Consider the following 19,886-nt stretch of genomic DNA (forward strand, 5'->3'; position numbering starts at 1 on the left):
TTTTGACCAGTTGAAGGCAACATGTACTCTGCTGTGTTGATATAATGTTCTTTTGGTCTGTCTGTTCTCAGTTCTGTCCTGTCAGGGTCGCTGTGGTGAGACATTCAGGCGTGGTCGGATGTGTGAGTGTGATCCACAGTGTGTCCGCTACAATACCTGTTGCCATGACTACCAGATGCAATGCGGTAGGGACCAACAACCATGACCACTCAAGTACACATAATGCCTCACCGTACCTTAGCAACAAACCTAGACTAGTAGTGGAGAGTAAAGACATCTAAATGAGGATATATGAAGCCTTGGTATTGAGAAGACAAAACTATCTGATACTTATATAGTTGACATAGTCTTCTTTAACTGTGTATCACTTGGTTACTCACACTGCTCTCTACCACATTGTCACTCTGTCCACAGATGCCAGTGCGTTAGCCTCTCATCTCCGGAGCGTGCAGCCTCTGAGGGCCACAGTTGCAGGTTAGAGGCCGACACCAACAACTAACAAACCAGCAGCAGAGCTTCCCTTTCACTGCCCATTTAGCTTTTACACTGGAAATCATTAAACCATAACTGTTACTTCTGTTGTTCACTGAATACAATATCCAAACATGTTTTGCTCCTTGTGGGAACATTGCAAGGCCATTATTGCCATGTCAGTTGTTAATCTTTAAGTCTGTATGAGCTGCAAGAGAAATAAGACTAACAAGGAATAAGTTTGTGCTGATAAATCAGACAGAATAAACCTTGGTAAAGTACATTTTTAAATGCAGAGGTAAAAGGAACATTATGCTTTTAAGCCTGACGATGTGTTCCTTTTTGCTTCATAAAACTGATATCCTTGTCTTTCTTTATCTCACTATTTTCTCCTCTTCCTCAGGAAATCGGAAGACAAAGAAGAACAAAAAGAAGTCCAGTGAGAGTGAGGAATGGTCCACAGGTGCGTTGTTCTAATGCTGAATTTGTTGTCCTGATGGATTGTACCAAACAAAAAATATAACTGTGAATGTGTCAGTCAGTTTTATCTATTATTCATCATAATGATTAATGCTGTTGAATCTGCTGTGTCAAGGTGGATTAGGACCCCTCAACCCCCTGTCTGCCTCCTCTGGCCCCACCCCTCCCAGCATACTAACCAATCCACTCCAATATGGTTTGGAAAATTTCTTTCTTTGTTTCCTTCCTTATTTTATATTTCTTTTTTTTTTTACTCCAAAGGTTGTTTTGTTTATAAAAACAACTTGTTTTGCTCATGAATGTAAGCTATTTTCTCCTTCCTCCTTCATTCCTCCTGTAGGTATGAGTAATACCTACAGCCCTTTTGGTCAGCTGCCGACGTTCATCCCCTCCTCTTACAGTGGGGCTCCAGACTCCCCTGCATTTGGCTCCTCTCTGCCCAGCCGCAGTGCTCTGTCTTGGGGCCTCGGTGCTCCTGTGAGCCCCTCTGGTCCTGGAGCTGTTAATGTCCACCAAGTGCCGTTACATGGGGAAGTTACTCTGTCAGGAACAAGTCAAGGTGACTCAAACACAGATTATTTCAATTTCAATTTGACTTTAATATTTGTGTTTGATTGAATATTTGATCAATTTTGTTTTTGTTTAAAACAAACTAATTGCTTAATGTATCCTTGATAAGTTAAAAAAATGTTTAATACAAAAATGCATTTTAATGATTTTTGTTGGCAGATCTCAGTGGCCCTGCAGGCTCCATGCCCAGAACCAGCACCCTGCAGGACATAGCCCAGGCCTTGGGACCCTCTGCAGTGGAAGGAGGCACTGAGGGACCAGGAGCAGGTGGGACAAATGGTCCTGTAGATGTGTGTGTGTGTCCCAATTTGACCAAGTTTCAAATAATGACATCTAAAAAAGTGTTTTAATAGATCTGATCCTCTCTGGACAGATTCAACGTTTCTTTACCAAAAAGACTCTTTATTTTGTTCATTGAAAAAGTTTGAACATAAAATAAAAGGTACCTGAAGAGTGATTTCTAACAGAAAAATTGTGTGTGTGTGTGTGTGTGTGTGTGTGTGTGTGTGTGTGTGTGTGTGCGTAGGACTGTTTGTTGATGTTGACCTTTGCAGTGACTCCCTCATTAATGGACTGACAGCTCTCATCAATGGGTCCATCCTGATATTTAAAGGTCAGTGTGTGTTTGTTGTTGCAAACCGTCATGTCCAGTTGCTCTTATAGGTAAATGTTGTATTAGTCTATATTGTTTCTACATTCAGTATGTGTAAGTGTGTGTAATGATAAAAAGATATTCAGCACATGCAATAGAGAAGAAAAATAAATTATAAGCATATAATGTCAATGTGGTGTTCACATATTTTGAATCTGTATGATGTTTGTGTGATCTGTGCATGTTAGTGTAGTGAGTCTCTGAGTGTCCTGTGTAAGCTGTATCAGTTACATGTGTGTGTTTCAGGCGAGCTGTTCTGGTTAGTTGACCCCGTCAGTCGCTCAGCTAGTCGTCCACAGAGCATCACAGACACTCTGGGTATCTCCTCACCCATCGACACTGTGTTCACACGCAGCAACTGCCATGGACAAACCTACATTATCAAGGTATTGTAACCCATCACTACTGCTGCTACCAAAACTACAACCACTGTGTTGCTCCTGATACTACTGTAGGTCTGTCTAGTTAATGTGTGAGATGTGTGGTACCACAGCTGCTGCTTTGACTGCTGCCACTACTAGCACTATCACTATTTGTTACTACTTTTACTCTATCTACAACAATAATTACTAATATTACTATACCGTTATTAATACTAGATTCTTCTCTTACCACCACAACAAATAGTAATACAAAACAATGACAACAGTCAGTCTAGTAATGCTGGCGTGAAGGGAAATGTATATATATATAAAATATGAATTGGAAATTGTTTGAAAATGAATTGTTGGAGAGGTCAAATCTGACAGTATAACAATCAAATAAAGTAGTTTTCCAAAATGCTCTGCAAAATCTGTTGCTTTTTGTCTGCTTCACTAATTTCACAAAGATTGTTGTCTGAAGTGTTGATGAAAATCTTCACAGTTGCATGACTCAACTTTTTAAAATCAATTTTCAAACCAAGTATTCTCTTCCTTAGCAATGTAGATGAAAACTGAACAAATTCATGATTACTCATACAGTTAATGAGGCTGCACCTGTATTTTTGTCAAACTGTACATGTGATTTTTAATGAATTTTCAATGAATTTTCCTGTATTTGAGTGTATAATAGTACATTTATATTTTCAAATTGCACTACAATAATGGCAGTACAGTATGAGAGAAATCCCTTCATTTTCACAATGCAATAAGATGGATGATGTCAGAGTGCATTGTGCAGTCATAGATTTTGTCCACAGCAGCCTGAAAAAAACTCAATAAGATCCAGTGTCTCAGAGCATTTTTATGTCCTTTTGCTTGCTGACTAAAAGATCAGTCATAAATCTTTTCACCAATCCTTCCTGCCCATCTCTCATCTACCCCACCAGGGAGACCAGTACTGGCGTCTAGACAGGAACATGATGATGGAGCCGGGCTTCCCCAAACCTCTGGCCTCAGAATTCCCAGGTCTGATGGGACCCATCACTGCTGCACTGGCAGTACCAGCCACCAAGAACAAACCGGAGACCATTTTCTTCTTTAAGAATGGTGAGGAAGACAGACAGAAAGAGATCATTGAGCTGACAGGGACTCTAACCTGATGAGCTTCAAGTCCAGGTTGTAACTGGGACTTTATGCTGGCCCACTGTATGAAGGCATGGAACTGTATGGAACTCTGTCAGCTCTCTCTTGATAAATAAATGAACAAAGACAGATGAATTCACAGATAGATGGACATACTATGTTTCTTTTTGACAGAGTTCATGGACGTGACAAACTGTATCTGTCTCTGTCCTTCTTCTAGGAGACATCATGCAGAAGTTCACCTTCCCATCAGGCAGCACTCCCCCCTGCAATGTGAAAGCTAAGAGCTCACAGAGGGGTCACCGGGCTGGTTAGTAGTATGACTTATTTAGCAAGTAAGAACTACAGTCTGACATTTTGGGAAATGTGCTTGTTGCCGCCTTCAGATGACATGTTTGACAGAAGTAGGCTAGCAATTTCCCCCTGCTTCCAGTCTCTGTGCTAAGCTAGGCTAATCACCTTGCAGAACCATCTCTGATTTAGACAAACAGATGAAAGTGATATCCATCTTTTCATCTGAGTGTGGGTTTGACAGCAACAAAATAGTATTCTCAAAATGTCGGACTGTTCCTTTAAAATCCTGTAAAACTGGTTGAGATAGAATTTTCAGTTAAACCAAAACAGAGCGACCAATCTACTTAACAACTAAATCCTCACCACTAACTGATTGTTTATGAGTAGACAATGGGTACTGTTTGAATTTTTTTTATTCTAAAACTTACTTATTGTCACTGTTTTTATTTCTCACACCCAGCTGTGGGTCTTCTAAGTGCAAAGATCAACCTCAAAGTGTCTCTGAAGGGATTCCCCACCCCGGTCACATCTGCTCTGTCCATGCCCAGCCCCCAGAGGAGTGACGGATATCACCACTATGTCTTCTCTGGACGTAAGAACCTCCCAGACTGCATACTGTTGATTCTCATCATTCATAAACTACTACTATGCTTTCATATTAAGAATGACTAACTCTGCAGTGTCTCTTAGCTTAGAGTGTTTTAGCCTCTTTCAGCTCATTGTTTTGGTTTTATGACCTACAACTTTACTGTTTGGTTCAGTCTCACTGCTCTCATCAACCTGGTTTCCAGTAGCAGCAGCACCACTGTAGACTAGCAGTCTAGTCCAGCTCCAAACAGCAGACTGAAACAGTTCACAATGAGCTAGTAAACAAAGTGGAGCATTTAGCAGATTAAGAAACAGATATTTTTCTCAGGAGTTGCTGGAGAACCAAACAGAGCTGTATGAATACTTTACACTATGTACTGTATATACAGTACATAAAGTAAACAATAAAGAGATATTTCTCTTTTGCACTTCAGACCCTAAAGATAGCCATCTGTATATACATAGTGTAAATTATTCATATGGTATACATACAGTATATTCAAAGTTAATTGCATTTAATATTCAAGGCCAATTTTGCACCTTACTGTACAGTTTTAGTACTTGACTTCAACTACAGTATATTGTACAATGTATTATATTCACTATATCTTAGAAATAACATTATGGTCCCATGTTTAGTCTATTCTGTTTTATTTGTTTTCATATTTTATTTATAGTATATAATTTGGCCTTTTAGTTGTATTTGATTCACACCTGCCTAGTTTTTTTTGTTTTATGTGAAGTGTTTGCTAACATACACATCAACAGTATTTTGTGATATGTCAGTTTAGATTGTGTTGCTGCTTCTGAGCAAACAAATCAATGCAGAGTTAATCACTGAGAAAACTAGTGTCATTTGTAGTCTAACTGTAGTGTATATTACACCTCTCCTGATTTCCAGTGCCACATTTTAATGTCTCACGGAGGTTTTTCCAAACAGATGCTGACCTACCATATCTTTCGTCACTGAAATGGTAAAACAGCTAAAATCATATACTCTGTCCTCTCTGCAGCTCTGTTCTTCAGAATCCAGATATCAGGTGACCTGCCGGTGCTGGCCAAACCTGACCCATCTGCAGTCTTTGCACCTCTACCCATCCTCAGACCTATTGCTGTGGCAACCGACACTGCCAACATGGCCCCTCAGAATGCTGACCCTCCGCAGCCGGCCAACTCCATCAGAGTGTGGCTGCAATGTCCCTAGAAGAAACCCTGAAGAAGAGATAAGAGGCTCTGTCCTGGCGTTACCTGCTTCAGCACAACCAACTCTATTTAACTTGTCAGCTAGACCATTTGTGACAGTTCACTATTTTTTTCTCTTACATTCATATCATTGTCAGTCAGGTCCAACCCACCAATTTTAGAAATGTCTCCACTCTGCCCCAACTCCACATTCTGTTTGACCTTCAATTATGTCCAAATAAGGAAGCAAGATACAATGAAAGTCCCCTGTGCCCCCACCATGGTTATGAAACAACACATGACATCACTGCTACTCATTATTCGACTTTATTATTAAAACAAGTGTATTAACAGCCCGATGACAGAGCAATAAAGACACCAACAAAACCAGTACTGCTCTCATGAACACATGGGAAACAAAAATTATAAAACACAACTAAAAACTCACTGGATCTGAGGCCAAATCACACAAAACAAAGTGACCAAACACATCTCAGAGTAAAGATCACACACATACAAAGCTCTCATATCTATCCTGTAGTAGTGGGATTATTGATTCTAATTGGATAGCAAATCTATGGATATGAGTGTCTTCAAATGCAACAAAAAATAATTGAGAACAGAGTTGTTGTCTTTTTGTTTCATTATTGATGAGATGATGGAGTTGGTGCTGGTGGCAATTACTAGAGGAGGCTCCCTCTACCCATGGCTCCTCCCCTTCCCCGTGCAAAAGTTCCTGAAAACAAACGTTAGGAGAAAGCAGTTTAGAATAGTGGTGATGCCACATCACCACTGTTTTATATTATCCTCATAATGTTTGTAATGTCCATGTCTAACGCTGCTCTCTGCTTCATGCACGTCAATAAACAGCTTCATCATCACATGCGGAGTGACTTGTGTCTATTGATTAAATCTACAGATTAAGCAGAGGTTAAAAGGTCCAGCAGGGTTCTGCATAATCCCTCCTGTTTAGTCTCCAAGTCCAGTTTCAGTTTCTTACCTCTGCGGCTGAGTAACGTCCTGGCCTCTCCCCTCCCTCCTCTGGTTCCTCTGCCTGACAGGCTGCTGATCAAAGGCTGACTGCGCCGCTGACTGCTGGTGTCTATGAATAAAACCAGAGATGAGCAGTGAGACTGGATGTTAAACATTCAGTGAGGGGACACAAGCTTATCATAGCAGCAGAGAACAATGAGTTTTTTGTGATGCATAACAGTTGAACCCAGGTCACTGCATTAAACATCAGTTTGATCACTTTTATGTGATTTTGACCACAACTGCCATGGGACTGCAACTAATGACTAATGCTTTTTATCACTGATGAATCACATTATATTTTCTATTAAAGGGGACCTATTATGTTCATTTCCAGCTCTTTATTTTTATTTTATTTAGTAGCTTTGCATGATTCACAGTTCAAAAAACTCCTTATTTGTCTTATACTGGCCCTTTATGCAGCCCCTCAGTTCAGCCTCTGTCTCTAACAGGCAGTTTTAGCTTCTGTCTCCTGATGTGCCCACCCTGTGACTAAATAATGGGAGACTTTTATTGTGAAGAATTAACAGGAAGTGAAACGTGTTCCTCACTGAATAAGCCGTGTGCTAAAAACACACACACAAGATATGGATTTGGAGCTTTTTGTTCAGTGGATCAGTTAGAAATAATGCAGGGAGGAATAGTACAAGCAGAAACAGCAACAGTGATGATGATGTTTGATGAAGAGCTACAGATGACCAGCACACCTCCAATTGGTAAACTTCTTATATTACTTTGCAGTGGTGCTTAATAAAAAAAATCACAGCGTGCCAGCTCGACTCAAGTCACACCTTGAGTTTACCTCATTATTTGACACGTTGGCCTTTAATGTGAACATCAGACATTGTGACATTGGAAATATGAAAATATGAAAAGTATAATAGGTCCCCTTTAATCCATTTGTTTGGTCTATAAAATATTACAAAACCTTGAAAAAATTGCATTACAATTTTCTAGAGCTCAAAGTAACGTCAACAAATGTTTTGTCCAACCAACGTGCCATAAGGTTGCTGTATATGGCCCTTTCAGACTGAAAAGTGAAAGAGGTCGTCACGTCTGACTCTCGAGCCATGCTGCTAGCATAGCTAAAAGTCTGGTCTGGTTAGGGAAGGTTTTCCACAGGCTGTTTACCATCGGGACCATAAAGACTTGCAATTCAGACCTCAGGTTCAACATCTGAGATATTTACAATTTCCACTGCCTGCATAAACATGTGTCTGCATGTGCAAACTGGACATTAAGGAACACATTACCAGATTATTAAATGAGGAAGAATATGTGGATGGGAATGAGAAAAAAGATTATTTGAAAGTTAAATGTTAGAATTTGAAAAAGCAACATAGTCCAATTATTGCAGCCACTACAATACAAGAAACAGCTGGTTGGGGATCATAATGAGAATCATGCTATTAAATGTGAATTCCAGTTAGGAAATACAATAAATTACCAGGGACTTGGCTGGTGGATGGAAGTGATGCATCATCACTCTGCTGTCCTGCTGACTCCATGTCTGCCTGGCTGTCCAAAGAAGACTCAATCCCAGGGCTATAAAAATAACAAAACAAAACAAACACACAGTTAGGAGAGGCTCCATCTTGTCACTATGCTTAAAAAAACACTCCAAAGTCCAAAAAAATACAACTACTATGATTGTCCTTGCAATCTTATTCCGCTGTCAGTGAAACGGTCCAGAAACTCAATTGACCATTACTACCAGTGTGTTTTTCAGTCACTTTGACAACTTACAAGCTGCAGTTGGTCAGTGAACTGGAACTTATCTGTCACATGACCAGCCCCTCTATCATCACACCCACAGATTTAGCTTCCTGCAGCAGCTTTAGAGAGTCCCACTCTTCATATCCATTTACTTAAAGACACTTCAGGCCCGACCGGTCAAAAGCTGCTCACCCCTCTCCTTCCTGCTCCATGAAGACCTCATCTCCATCATCTGCAGCCGAGGCCATCCCGGTGGAGGCAGTTACCATGGGAACAGACTGGGATGCCATATTGTCAGCGCTGTCTGAGGGCAGGGACTCTGTGAAGACTGTCACTGACAGAGATGGAGAGTCAGGGAACATCATCCATCTACTATTAATGTTTCAATGACACTGATACCTGTTGCACTTTAGTAGTGCACCCGCTGTTCTTTGTAATGTACAGTATTAATATGTGTGTGTGTGTTTTACCTGGTGCAGCCACCTGTAGAGGCGTGGTGGGGACACTCCTTCCTCCTCCGTCCTCGTCGTGAGCAGCCAGGAACAGAGGAGACTCATACATACCCAGACCTTCACATACAGCAGCAGTTTAAGAGACAGGATAAGTGTTAAAAAATGAACAGAAGTGTTTTAGATCAGGCATAATGACGTGTTAGTATGTACAGTATGTGTGTGTAGTACCTCCTTGAGAGGCCAGCTGTCCCAGGTCAGAGTGTGAGGCTGATGTCTGAGGCAGCAGATCCTCTGGAGGTCCAAACCTGAACCTGGTGGACAGACCTGCCACCTGAGGAGAACTGAGGAGATGAAAGACAGAATTTAGGGACTTATTACTACTCCTATCCAAGTGAAGGCTGTATGGTGGAAAGTTATTTCTGTACTTGTCCGGTGCACACAAAATTTATCTTTCAAGAAGGCTCGCAAAAGAAATCCTAAAATGTTTCTATCTTGGGATCATTATATTCAGTTTTTATTCCAAAAAAAGTTTGAATAAAGAAAAAAAAAAAGACAATTTTTGTGGGTAAAAATCTTATTTTTTACCTGCATGAGGCAATTACGCTCCTATTTTGAGGGATAAAAGCAGCTCATTTTCCTGATTTGTCTCTATACTTTGGTTATTGGAAATCATTTCTGATGACCTTTCACTGTAAATATTATAAACAGAACTCTTGGATTTACAGATACATTAAAAAAACAGGTGGAAATCAGTTTGCTCCTTTTGAAAATCCAGGTCAGAAATTTTTTTAAAAACATCTACAGCAATGCATCTTTCAAATGATTTACAAAATACAATTTGTTGGATTCCTGCAAAGTAAGTAATTGTATACATTCTGATTTTATAGGTGTGTGTGTGTCTTACTGTATAGCCTCAGCGAAGCCATCAGTTCGGTGTGGGACTACCAGTGTGGGAGTACTGGGAACCATCCTGTCGTCATCATCGAAGAAATGTTGCTGCAACACACACACACACTTTTTCAGCTAAAACATTGACCTCATATGTCTGGTACATACAGTATATATGACCCAATTTAGACCAATGTAATACACACTATAATACCATACATCATGACAGTATAAAATCTGACATATAACATAAATATATTGCACACACACACACAAAATCTCTCTTACATTACTGCCTATTCCAGGTGTTAGTTGAAGTCCACCACGTTGAAGTCCTGTTGATGGTCGGCGCAGCTGAGAGGACTGTCTCTGGATAACACACACACACACACGTCATCACTTTTAGAGTATTCTACAATTTATTAAAGACTTTTATTTATTCATTTTTACACATTTTTTCCCCTCATCTTTATGTTGAACTCTTATTGGAACGTGTAAAGTGGTTTGGTTGTGTAGTCCAGGGTTCAGGCTAATCTGCTATTTGGATGTTTGGTTGTATCTTGGGGCCTATTTTCATGGCTAAGCAGTGCTATGACAGTTTGGTATGTTCCTGACCTTGAAATTTACTTAGCTGGTCTGTGTGGTATTTTGGTGCTGAGTGCAGAGCACACAGTGCACAGGTAGGAGGACAGGCGTATTAAAGTGGGAGGTTCATTCCAATGAGACAACACAAAGCAAGTTGTTGGTATATTGGTGATGTTGTCATCAGTACCATGTCTGTTTCTGGTGCAACGCCACTTCTCTGGCATCTTACTTTGAGCAAATGCGCAGAAATAACAAATGTAAATAACCTTTTTACATTAAATTCTCGGCAACCAGTAGATGTGTATAAATCATCAAGAAATAGTGTTTAATGTGTAACATTTAGTTGGTTGTAATCTGTAATTTCACTGCTAGATGCTACTAAATCTTACACAGAGGTCCTTTAAACCTGAAATGGTGTCGGACTGATGTGATCATATGACACTTTAACAATTAAAATGATTTATTTCCATCATCTTTGTACTATAATCATCTGTTACAAAAGCCACACCATCTGCCTCTGGTTGCAGAATTATGGTGCTGTGTGTTCAAATGGCGACACTGCATCTTCCATGATTTCCTGAGGAAGCATTTTTCCATTCGTTTCCCACCACTTTGCACAATCGGGTGCCTTGTCTGGTAAAGCTGTCGCCAACTTTAACAAGACGAAATGTGATTTCTTATTTAATTTGATCAAGCCGTGTGTGTGTGTGTACCTGTGTGTGTGGGGGTCCCAGCTCTGGAGCTGGAGGTTGGATGTAGAGCCGTGGAGGGAGGGGGTGTGGGGGCCTACGGGGTTGGGGAAGGCGGGGTGTGAGTGAGGAAGAGGAAGGGGAGGAAGTGGGGGCGAGGTGTACAGGGTCTCTGGGGGGGTCAGACTCCGATGCGGCGCTGCTGCTGCCTTCACCTGGAAGAGATCAGGGACTCACATTAGCTGTTTCAGAACGGGATTTAAATAAACTCTACTGGATGTCAAAGTGCAGCTGTTCTCACTGTGTGACGGTTCAGAGGGACGGCGAGAGTCTGAGGACGCTCCACACACGTTCTCCTCAGCGTTGGTGGCTTCTGACGGCTCCTCTTCCTCCTCTTCTTCAGCCTCCCTGCTCTCTTCATTGCTCTCCTCTCCTCCCCTCATCTCACTGTCACCGGCGTCGTCCTCATCTTCATCATCATCCTCTTCCTCCTTATACTGAGAAAGACACAAAAAGGATGGGAATTATCTCCAGACAACAGATCAAAGCAGACATTTAGACAAGTTAGTAAACAGAGCAGCACCTCCTCCTCTTCCTCTTCTTCTTCTTCCTCCTCTTCCTCTTCACCGTCATCTTCCTGCTTATCCTCCCCGTCTTTGCTCTCACGGCTCTCGCTGTCTGTGTCAATCACGATGACGTCCCGAATCAGAGTGGAGCCCTGGAGGGACATCTGATCAGAGGGGACAGACTGGGACACGCCTTCTCCCTCGATGTCCTCGTCGTCTTCAGCTAAGATGGGAAAGCTCTCTTCAGGGAGCTCCTACGACCCAAATATGAACGTATTGTCAAGTATTTTAAACCACTGCAGAACCATCATAATTACTGTATAATCCAATTTCATATAACATATCCCTGGTAGCTATTAAAACTGCCCTCCTCACAAAACCTGTTGTTGCTCATCGTTCCTTCACTCGGATGTTTGAGCTTAACTGTGCTGGAAGAGGAAAGTTTCTCTGTGCTCATTGAAAACCCAATTTTAAGGGGCGGGCCTACGAGCATGATTTGTGACATCACAACTAGTCTGGAGCCAATCATGATCCAGTATACAACTTACACAAGTGTGATGTGGAAACTTGAAGCCTCCAAATGGTCATTTCACAAATAGTAGAAGTATTAATTGAAATATCCACACTGGTCAAACCCTACATTCATTTAAAAGGTAAGTCGTTCTGTCAACAGTGACATGAAAAACTAGCTATTAATGACATTTATTCCTTTGATCTTTTTTTTTTTACCTGACTGTCATCTGGAGAATCCTGTCTTTCTCCTTCATCCCCTAGCTCTCCTTCTATCTCCTCATCACCTTCCATCTGAAAAACACAACAGTACACAGCTGTAGTTACAGTCAAGTAAGTTAGTTACTTACAGTCAGTTCAACTCAATTCACTTTATTCATCAGGAAAATTTAAAAGCATACGAACACACACAAACACACATATCTCAATAAAATAGGATAAAATAACAATAAATATCAGAATGCTAAAAAGTAAAAAGTGCATGTTAGTACATAGTAACAACTACAACTATGCTATGTGGTAGCAATGAAGAAAGGATAAATACATGACACGATGAGTAACAGAGGCCATGAATACAGATCAGTCTGTCTCTGGGTTTTTGCGTTTACCTGCGGCGCCATTGTTGTTCTTAGTCGTAGTTTTTTGGTAGTTGGAGGGGTGTGTGAGCTCTCTGGTCTGCTCTCCTCTTCCTCCTCCTCCTCCTCTCTGCCTCTCTTTGAACCTGCTTAAGTCAAACAGACACACAAACACACGTCTTCTTCTGATACTACCGCTGGATGATTTTATTTCCTCTTATCACTTTCCTTTTAATGTGTGTTATGGTGTTTAAAGTCATTCCTGTATTAAGTCAAACATCTTTTTGTTCTTCATGGGGGTTTGAGACAAAGTCCTGCTCACCTGTTCCACTCAGAGAGGAAGACGTAGATGGTCGCTCTGCCTCCACACTAGAGCTGGCATCCTGATTGGCTGCCTGCTGTTGGGTGGGCTGAACAAATGCTGTAGTCTGAGTGCTGGTTGGCTGAGTCATCGATGTGGGTGTGTTCACCAGACTGGCACTGGTAGAGTGTACGGAGGCTGCTGTTCAGACAGACATTACACCACACTCTTACAGTTAACACCATCAGCTAAACCCCTATATAACCACCGCCCAGTCAACATATATATTCAACTTTAAGGCCTGGTCACACCAGCATTTAAAACCGCAAATATCATGACTAATTCAATTAATTCCAATGGAACTGCTCACAGGGCCAAAGTAAATACACACAAATGTGTTGTGTTTCGTGTTTTGACAGTGCCAGAGAGTCCAAAATGGAGGAAGCCATCGTAGCTTATTAGCAGTTTTGCACCGTCCACTTTCATTAACTCTCCTCTGTCGTAAAGAGTAAAAACTGTTTCACAAAAGACTAATGATTTGCAGACAGTTGTGAGACAGGAGTCGATGGTACAAATATGTTTTTTTGAATAAACTGTGTCTATATATTATCCTGTTAGCAACCAAGCTAAGACATTAAGTTAAGCAACCATTAGCAAGCTTGTTAATGTAAATGTAAATGCTAGCGAGAAGTAAAAAAAAACAGTAGGGAGAAAATAGAAAGAAACTGCAGGAGTTATTCTGACTGACTAGCACAGTTAGCGGTTAGCTCTCCAGCTATAGCAGTTCACCAACTAGACCTGCGAGCCACCAAGCCTCCGGCCTCATCTATTTCACATTGACACTTGAAACTTCACTTTACTCATGTTTAACAAACTAGAAGGAATTGTTGTTTCTCCAAAATTTTCTTGTGATGATGGAAACTCTACTGCTACTGCTACAAACTTCTGTTTTAAATTTCCTTTCATCTCTTGCTCTTACCCTCTTGGCTGTCAGTCTGTGTGGTCGGCATGACGGTGGCAGTGGGTGTGGGCACAGGCATGGTTGCCGGGGTAACCATAGGCCGGATGCTGGCACGGGGCGTGGTCTTGCTACCAGGGGAGGGGCTTGGCTTGTTGCTAGGAGATGGAGTACTTGGGGTGGGGCGGATGTTGGCAGTGGGAGGCTCAGACAGGCTGGAGCTGATGGAGAAAAAGACAAGTTAATATCACAGTTATTTCTTTTCAGCAGACACTTTTCATGTGTTATTTGTTTTTTTGTGTTTGTACTACTGTAAGCGCTTAAGCTTTTGTAACTCATACCAGATCCATTCTGGGCTAGAACTGTGATTACATCCACTGTCTGAAAACATAAAAGCCTATTTACAACCATTCAGAACTGTTTCTGGTGTGTGTGTGTGTGTGTCTTCATTAGTTACCTTCCCCAGTCTTGGGCTGGACTCTTCAAAGATATCTGTCTCTGGTCTGCAGATCTGGCCGGATCAACCGCCTAAGTAAAGGTACAGGTTTGTAAGATTGCAATCAGATGACAAAACTGGCTCAGAGGGAGTAGAGAATGTAACAACATTAAAAACATAATTCCTATAGCAATTACACATTACATTTAGAAAGAGGGTTTGAAAAATTCTCTCAACGTTTAGGCATACATATGATAATAGCATGGAACACAGAATTGCTAAAAATATTTGATTTGTTTTGGTGAGACAGAGACCTTCATGTCCCACAGCCAGCATGATGATGTGTACCTTAGATCCACTCTGGTCCTGTGGTTCCTCTCTGGGGTCAGAGTGTGTCTGTGTCTCTGTCAGTTCTCTGAGTTCTCTGTCTAGCCGAAGAAGTCGTCCTTCATACTGAGACTTGAGGGCACTCATCCTCATCTCCAGGTCCTCCTTATTCTGTTTCAGTTCTTCGACCTCGTGACTGAGCTGCTCCTTGGCAGCTACAAGTCAATGGTGCAGGCAACAAATTCAAGTTACTCTTAATCTAATGTAACAATACTAAACTAATGTGACAACTAAACAAAGAAGTTTAGTTGTGCATGTTTTCAATTCGGCGTGTGTTTATGTAAGCGCTTGTGTAACTTACTGTTTAGTTGGTTGATTTTGGTCTTGGCTCCCATGAAGGCCTTCTTAGTTTTTTCCTCTTTGTCAGCCATCTGCTGTCTGAGCTGCTCCTCTCTGTTCTTGCAGTCAGACAGCTGTAGAAAAATAACATCATTAGTCATCAAAATGTTTCATTTCATGATTGTGTTGAAGAAACTCCTCATCTTGAATATAGTCCATTTTATTCCCACAGAAGACTTTGCTTCCATTATAGGATATAGTGTATTTCCTATAAAAGTGGCCGGGGCCTTTATTTACCTCAACTTCAAAAGGGTACCAGGCCTTTATTGAAAGTAGGCCTATATTAGAGAGAGGCCATCATTTTAATTCCCTCTGTTTGATAAATATATTTGCTCATATTTCAGTACGAAGCCTCCTTGTTTTCTGATCTGCTTCCATTTGCTCACTAACTCACACTAATAATTTACTGTTAATTAGCAAAAACGTATCAGTGTCAATAAAAAAATGCAACATTCAAGCAGGATTTGGAAGTACCTCCTGTCTGAGTTTTGACAGCTCCTCTTGTAGCGCCTGGTTAGCGTCACTAGCAATGTTAGCATCACTAGCCTGGATAGACTGGGAACTCGCTCGGCTCGCTTCGTTGGCCTGGTTTGCTTCATTCAGCTGCTCCTGCAGACGCTTGTTGTCTGCTTCACGCTCACCAACCGTCTGACAAAGACGAACGATTAGGTAGGGCAGAAACATTGTGTAAATTAGACATTTGAAAAGAAAGAACAAAAGCATGAGGCAGTGATATGAATATAATGCAAGAGGGGGGCAGATAGAGGAGTGAGGAGCAATAGGGAAAATTGATAAAAAGCAAAATTTGTGTACAGACTATATTAAATTCAATGACTCATGGTGATTCAACATCGGTCTATGTGAATGTATTCCCCAGTTAATTAAATGCCAATATGAAATGTTATATTCTTAGTTTACTAATCAAGTATCTTTGTGCATACATCTATTAAGTACATAACTCTCTGTGCTTCATACAGAAAAACTTTAAATGCTAAATGTACTGATTTATCAACACACATCACCATACATCACTGTACGGGAGCTGTGCATGTAGTGCTGTTTCTTGTTCAAGAAAATTCTGCTTTTCCCAACCTTCTGCAGGCTGTCCAGTTGGCCTTGGAGCTCAGTCATCTAATGGGAAGATGCAAATACAAACACATATTTAGTAGTTTATAGTATATTGCACAAAAATTCCCAACAACAGCAACACTTTGAAAAATGTAAAAATGATTTATGTCAAAACATAACAACCTACAACAATGCCCCCTATACTGTGTGTCCATCTAGTATAAGCCCCTCATTTGGTGTTTTGGAGTTGGTGGTGGAGAGCACTGTCTAACACATCAGTCCAAAATCTCCATAGGTATTCAATTGGGTACGATTCACATCATTTCATACTCATCAAACAATTCAGTGACCCCTTGTGCCCTGTGAATTGGAACATTGTCATCCTGGAAGAGACCTCTCCCATCAGGATAGAAATGTTTCATCATAGGATCATAGGATGTATTGATTTGCAGTGACCCTTCCCTCTAAGGGGACAAGTGGACCCAAACCATCCCAGCAAAATGCTCCCCAAAGCATAACAGAGCCACCAGATCCCCTCACTGTAGGGGTCAAGCATTCAGACCTGGACCAGTTTTTCCTTTAATTTGTCACCCATTTTTATATAAATATAGGTAGGTATTTCCTTTTGGTTTTTTAGACCACTGTTACAAAAAGATAAAGATATACAGTAATGAGAAACCTCCTCACCTTGCTCTCTGCTTGGCTCAGAGCAGTCTTGAGGTTGGTGACCTCCTGGTTGTGGCTCTGTTGACTGGTTTGTTGTGTCTGCTGTAGCTCTTTCTGATTAGCCAGGTTCTGCTGGAGGGTGTCTTTGGCCTGCTGGAGCTCCCTCTGGATCTGCTGAATCTGGTTCTGACGGGCCTGAGCTTGAGACTGAGCTGATTTTAACTGGTTCTGTAACTGTGATTTAGAGAAGGAGGAGGTTGAAGTGGTTATTGTGGGTTTGTGGTCAGTTGTTGGGTGAATTTGGGGATCAACATTACAAAACATTTAAAATGCCACAAATCCAGAAAACAGGTGTGTGTATTTTTGAGGGATGTGATCACACATCTCTGTCAGGTGTTGCTCTGGTTCTGGCAGCACTGCTTACCTGCTGGCTGTGAGTCTTGGCCTGCTGAAGCTCTTTCTGGCTCTGTGTCAGCTGGTTCTGATTCTGTTGAAGTTGAGTCTGTGTCTGGGTCAGTTGAGACTGGACCTATAGAGGCAAAAAGTTGACAATGGAACCAGTCATTCCTCACTACAGTAAGTGACTCTACATGGAGAGCTAATCTAAATGTCCTGGGTGAGTTTGAATAGTCTCCATTATCTTCTAAACGTCTCAGAAAACATCACATCGGTCACATCTGGATCAGATCAGACAGACTTGCTGGTAGTTTAGGTTAACTTGAATGTGCTACAGTACCTGTGTCAGCTGGCTCTGGTTCTGTGTCAGCTGGTTTTGGACCTCCTGGAACTTGTCCTTGTTCTGCTGGTTTTCCTTCTGGGCCTCCTCCGATTCCTGCCGGGACTTCTGGGCCTGATGAAACAAATCAATTTAAAGACACTTTCCCCAGTCTGGTTTAAACTTTAAAAGAGCAGAGCCATGTATGTATGAGGATGAGTATGATAAATCAGTACTGGTAGTATTCTTGACCGACAAAATCCTGAGTTATGTGTTCTTATTTCTTCCTATATTTGGTTTTCATATTTGGTTTTGGCCCTCGTAATCCGGTTGATAGTGACTGTTTCGTTTTTTTTAATGGATCTTAAAAAACTGTCCATGTCCCCTTCATCCCTCCAAGCTGTACTCTGCGATAGAGTCCAATCCTTGTACCAAATGTTTGTGTAACTGTCTCCCAACTGTTTTCAGAAGACAATGCCCTTTTTCTGTGCAGTGGTTAAGCAAGGGAAACCATGGAAAATCATTACATTATTAACTCATGTGACAAGTTTACAATATCAAGAAATACATAAATCTGTTATTTATCTTTATTATATTTCTCATAAATAAACACATTGCAGTCGTGTTGTTGCTGTTCCACTCCAATGTCAAGGACAAATTGTGATGCCAAACATTTTATGAGTGGTCTGTACTACAAATCGTTCCATCTGGCAACTGTGATAAAAGCATATTTAGTGGAAAAAGTGAAAGACCTAAACTGGGAAACCACAGACTGAACATGTAGAACTTTATGTATTGTATATAAAACAAGGTATTAAAATTTGGGGTAATAAAGGCCTAAAATATCTTCCTGCTCACCTCCTCCTGTTTTTTCTGCACCTCCTCTTTCAGCGTGGTCAGCTCCTCTTTGGCCTTGTTGAGCTCCTCCTGGGCTTTAGTCAGCTCCTGCTGCACTTCCTGGCTTGAACCTGCCTCACTTCCAGCTTTAGCTGCTGTTTCCTCCACCAGCTTGAACACACAGACACACGAAGGATCACTATTACAGTTTGGATCTATACTTAACTACTTGTTTCCTGGAGTCTTTAACCTCAACTGATTCCACGAATGCTGTCCCACCTTGTCATGCTGGGCTTTGAGCTCCTCGTACTGGGTTTTGTAGCGCCGTCCGATCTTCTTCACCTGGGTGATGGTCTTGTTCTTCTCAAGAATGTCGCTGCTTTTTGTTTCCAGGTCTTTCTTCAGGGTGTCTCTCTCTGACGTCAGACGGGCCACAGAATCTCTGAGGGCTTGCAGCTGAGACTGGGCCGAGTTACTGCTGGCACTGGATCTGAAGCACACATAACAATCATCTCAGGTCAGATGTTTCTCTAAAAGGACGCATTGATCACTCTGCTACTGAGTATAACTGGCTGCTGGACGTTCTGCTCTGCTCATTTTAACTGTTAAATTACAGAATATTTTCATTATTCTATCATTAACATCCAGTCTCTTGGCTCGCTTACTTATGGCTAATGCAAATTTTTACTTCACATATTATTTTGTTGCATCCAGATGTGCGGCTCCTTGGTTTGTGTGTGTGTGTGTGTGTAGTTTCAGTGGGTTTTCTACCTGGCCAGCTCAGTCTTTAGCTTGGCTGTCTCCTCAGCTAGCTGTGTGATGCGTCTCTGCTGAGCTTCTCTCTCGGTGGTGACTTTCTGTCTCTCTTCAACATCACCGTCTTTCTGCTGGCTAACCAGTTGCTGTAGGAGAGACACACATTCAAGTAAAACAGAAACTAACACAGTAGCTGTAGAAATTTGAAGACCAAAGAGAACACATGAAGAACACGAGAAGTACTGTAGTCTGCCGGTAGTAGATAAGGAGAGACAGTGCACCTACCTGCACTCTGGCTCTACAGCGTTTGAGGTCCTCCTCCAGTATCCTCTTATCAGCCTGCAGGGAGCCATTCTTCTCTGACAGCTGAGACAAAGAGTGATGCAGTGGGCTGATGTCTGACTGGAGCTTGGTCAGCTGATGGAGGGAGACAGAAAGAGGAGATGTGTTGTGAGCTTTCCAGAAGAGTTGTTGCAGTTCTACTCAGTGGCAGGTGTAGTGTGGTGTAGAGCATGGGTAGAAAGTAGGGAAGCTCTCAGATGCAAGACACAGCAACTAGGGAACTCAGATTTTGTCTCAAACCTGCCTTTTGTATATACAATTACTGCTCTAAACAAGATATTTTTTTGTAAATTTTATCATAACATGACACAGTAGGACTGTGTCAT

General features: G+C 41.5%; 2 protein-coding genes across 6 annotated transcripts in view; one reads left to right on the forward strand and one right to left on the reverse strand.

Moving 5' to 3' along the window:
• Positions 1–6,296, forward strand: prg4a (proteoglycan 4a). Its single transcript, XM_067604901.1, has 12 exons — positions 1–185; positions 415–474; positions 875–934; positions 1,067–1,147; positions 1,292–1,510; positions 1,681–1,788; positions 2,048–2,134; positions 2,420–2,559; positions 3,483–3,642; positions 3,899–3,988; positions 4,433–4,564; positions 5,574–6,296. Exons 1-12 carry the CDS (start codon positions 119–121, stop codon positions 5,762–5,764), a joined length of 1,395 nt encoding a protein of 464 aa, XP_067461002.1. The 5' UTR covers positions 1–118; the 3' UTR covers positions 5,765–6,296.
• Positions 6,054–19,886, reverse strand: part of LOC137193635 (nucleoprotein TPR-like) — a 27,935-nt gene continuing 14,102 nt past the window's right edge. For 2 of the 5 annotated variants that reach the window (XM_067604897.1, XM_067604895.1), the window contains exons 29-55: positions 19,504–19,635; positions 19,234–19,364; positions 18,742–18,952; positions 18,484–18,633; positions 17,647–17,760; positions 17,335–17,439; positions 16,932–17,144; positions 16,269–16,307; positions 15,651–15,824; positions 15,139–15,250; positions 14,799–14,992; positions 14,472–14,542; positions 14,036–14,235; positions 13,078–13,257; positions 12,789–12,904; positions 12,400–12,474; positions 11,688–11,924; positions 11,406–11,601; positions 11,129–11,319; positions 10,119–10,199; positions 9,847–9,938; positions 9,171–9,283; positions 8,961–9,059; positions 8,683–8,824; positions 8,222–8,319; positions 6,743–6,844; positions 6,054–6,478 (exon numbers count right to left, since the gene is read on the reverse strand). In XM_067604897.1, the coding sequence (XP_067460998.1) occupies positions 6,426–6,478; positions 6,743–6,844; positions 8,222–8,319; positions 8,683–8,824; positions 8,961–9,059; positions 9,171–9,283; positions 9,847–9,938; positions 10,119–10,199; positions 11,129–11,319; positions 11,406–11,601; positions 11,688–11,924; positions 12,400–12,474; positions 12,789–12,904; positions 13,078–13,257; positions 14,036–14,235; positions 14,472–14,542; positions 14,799–14,992; positions 15,139–15,250; positions 15,651–15,824; positions 16,269–16,307; positions 16,932–17,144; positions 17,335–17,439; positions 17,647–17,760; positions 18,484–18,633; positions 18,742–18,952; positions 19,234–19,364; positions 19,504–19,635 (3,621 nt within the window). In that variant the 3' untranslated portion in view covers positions 6,054–6,425. The remainder of the gene's footprint in view (positions 6,479–6,742; positions 6,845–8,221; positions 8,320–8,682; positions 8,825–8,960; positions 9,060–9,170; positions 9,284–9,846; positions 9,939–10,118; positions 10,200–11,128; positions 11,320–11,405; positions 11,602–11,687; positions 11,925–12,399; positions 12,475–12,788; positions 12,905–13,077; positions 13,258–14,035; positions 14,236–14,471; positions 14,543–14,798; positions 14,993–15,138; positions 15,251–15,650; positions 15,825–16,268; positions 16,308–16,931; positions 17,145–17,334; positions 17,440–17,646; positions 17,761–18,483; positions 18,634–18,741; positions 18,953–19,233; positions 19,365–19,503; positions 19,636–19,886) is intronic. The other 3 variants (XM_067604898.1, XM_067604896.1, XM_067604900.1) reach the window with 3 other exon arrangements.

The sequence above is a fragment of the Thunnus thynnus genome, chromosome 12 (genome assembly GCF_963924715.1).
Source record: "Thunnus thynnus chromosome 12, fThuThy2.1, whole genome shotgun sequence".
In the NCBI taxonomy this organism is placed as follows: Eukaryota; Metazoa; Chordata; class Actinopteri; order Scombriformes; family Scombridae; genus Thunnus; species Thunnus thynnus.

Coding starts and splice junctions, on each gene's coding strand:
- prg4a (XM_067604901.1), top strand. CDS start 119: ATGTGTGAGTGTGATCCACAGTGTGTCCGCTACAATACCTGTTGCCAT. Junction 186..414: donor TGACTACCAGATGCAATGCG/GTAGGGACCAAC, acceptor CTCTGTCCACAG/ATGCCAGTGCGTTAGCCTCT. Junction 1,511..1,680: donor TCTGTCAGGAACAAGTCAAG/GTGACTCAAACA, acceptor TTTTGTTGGCAG/ATCTCAGTGGCCCTGCAGGC.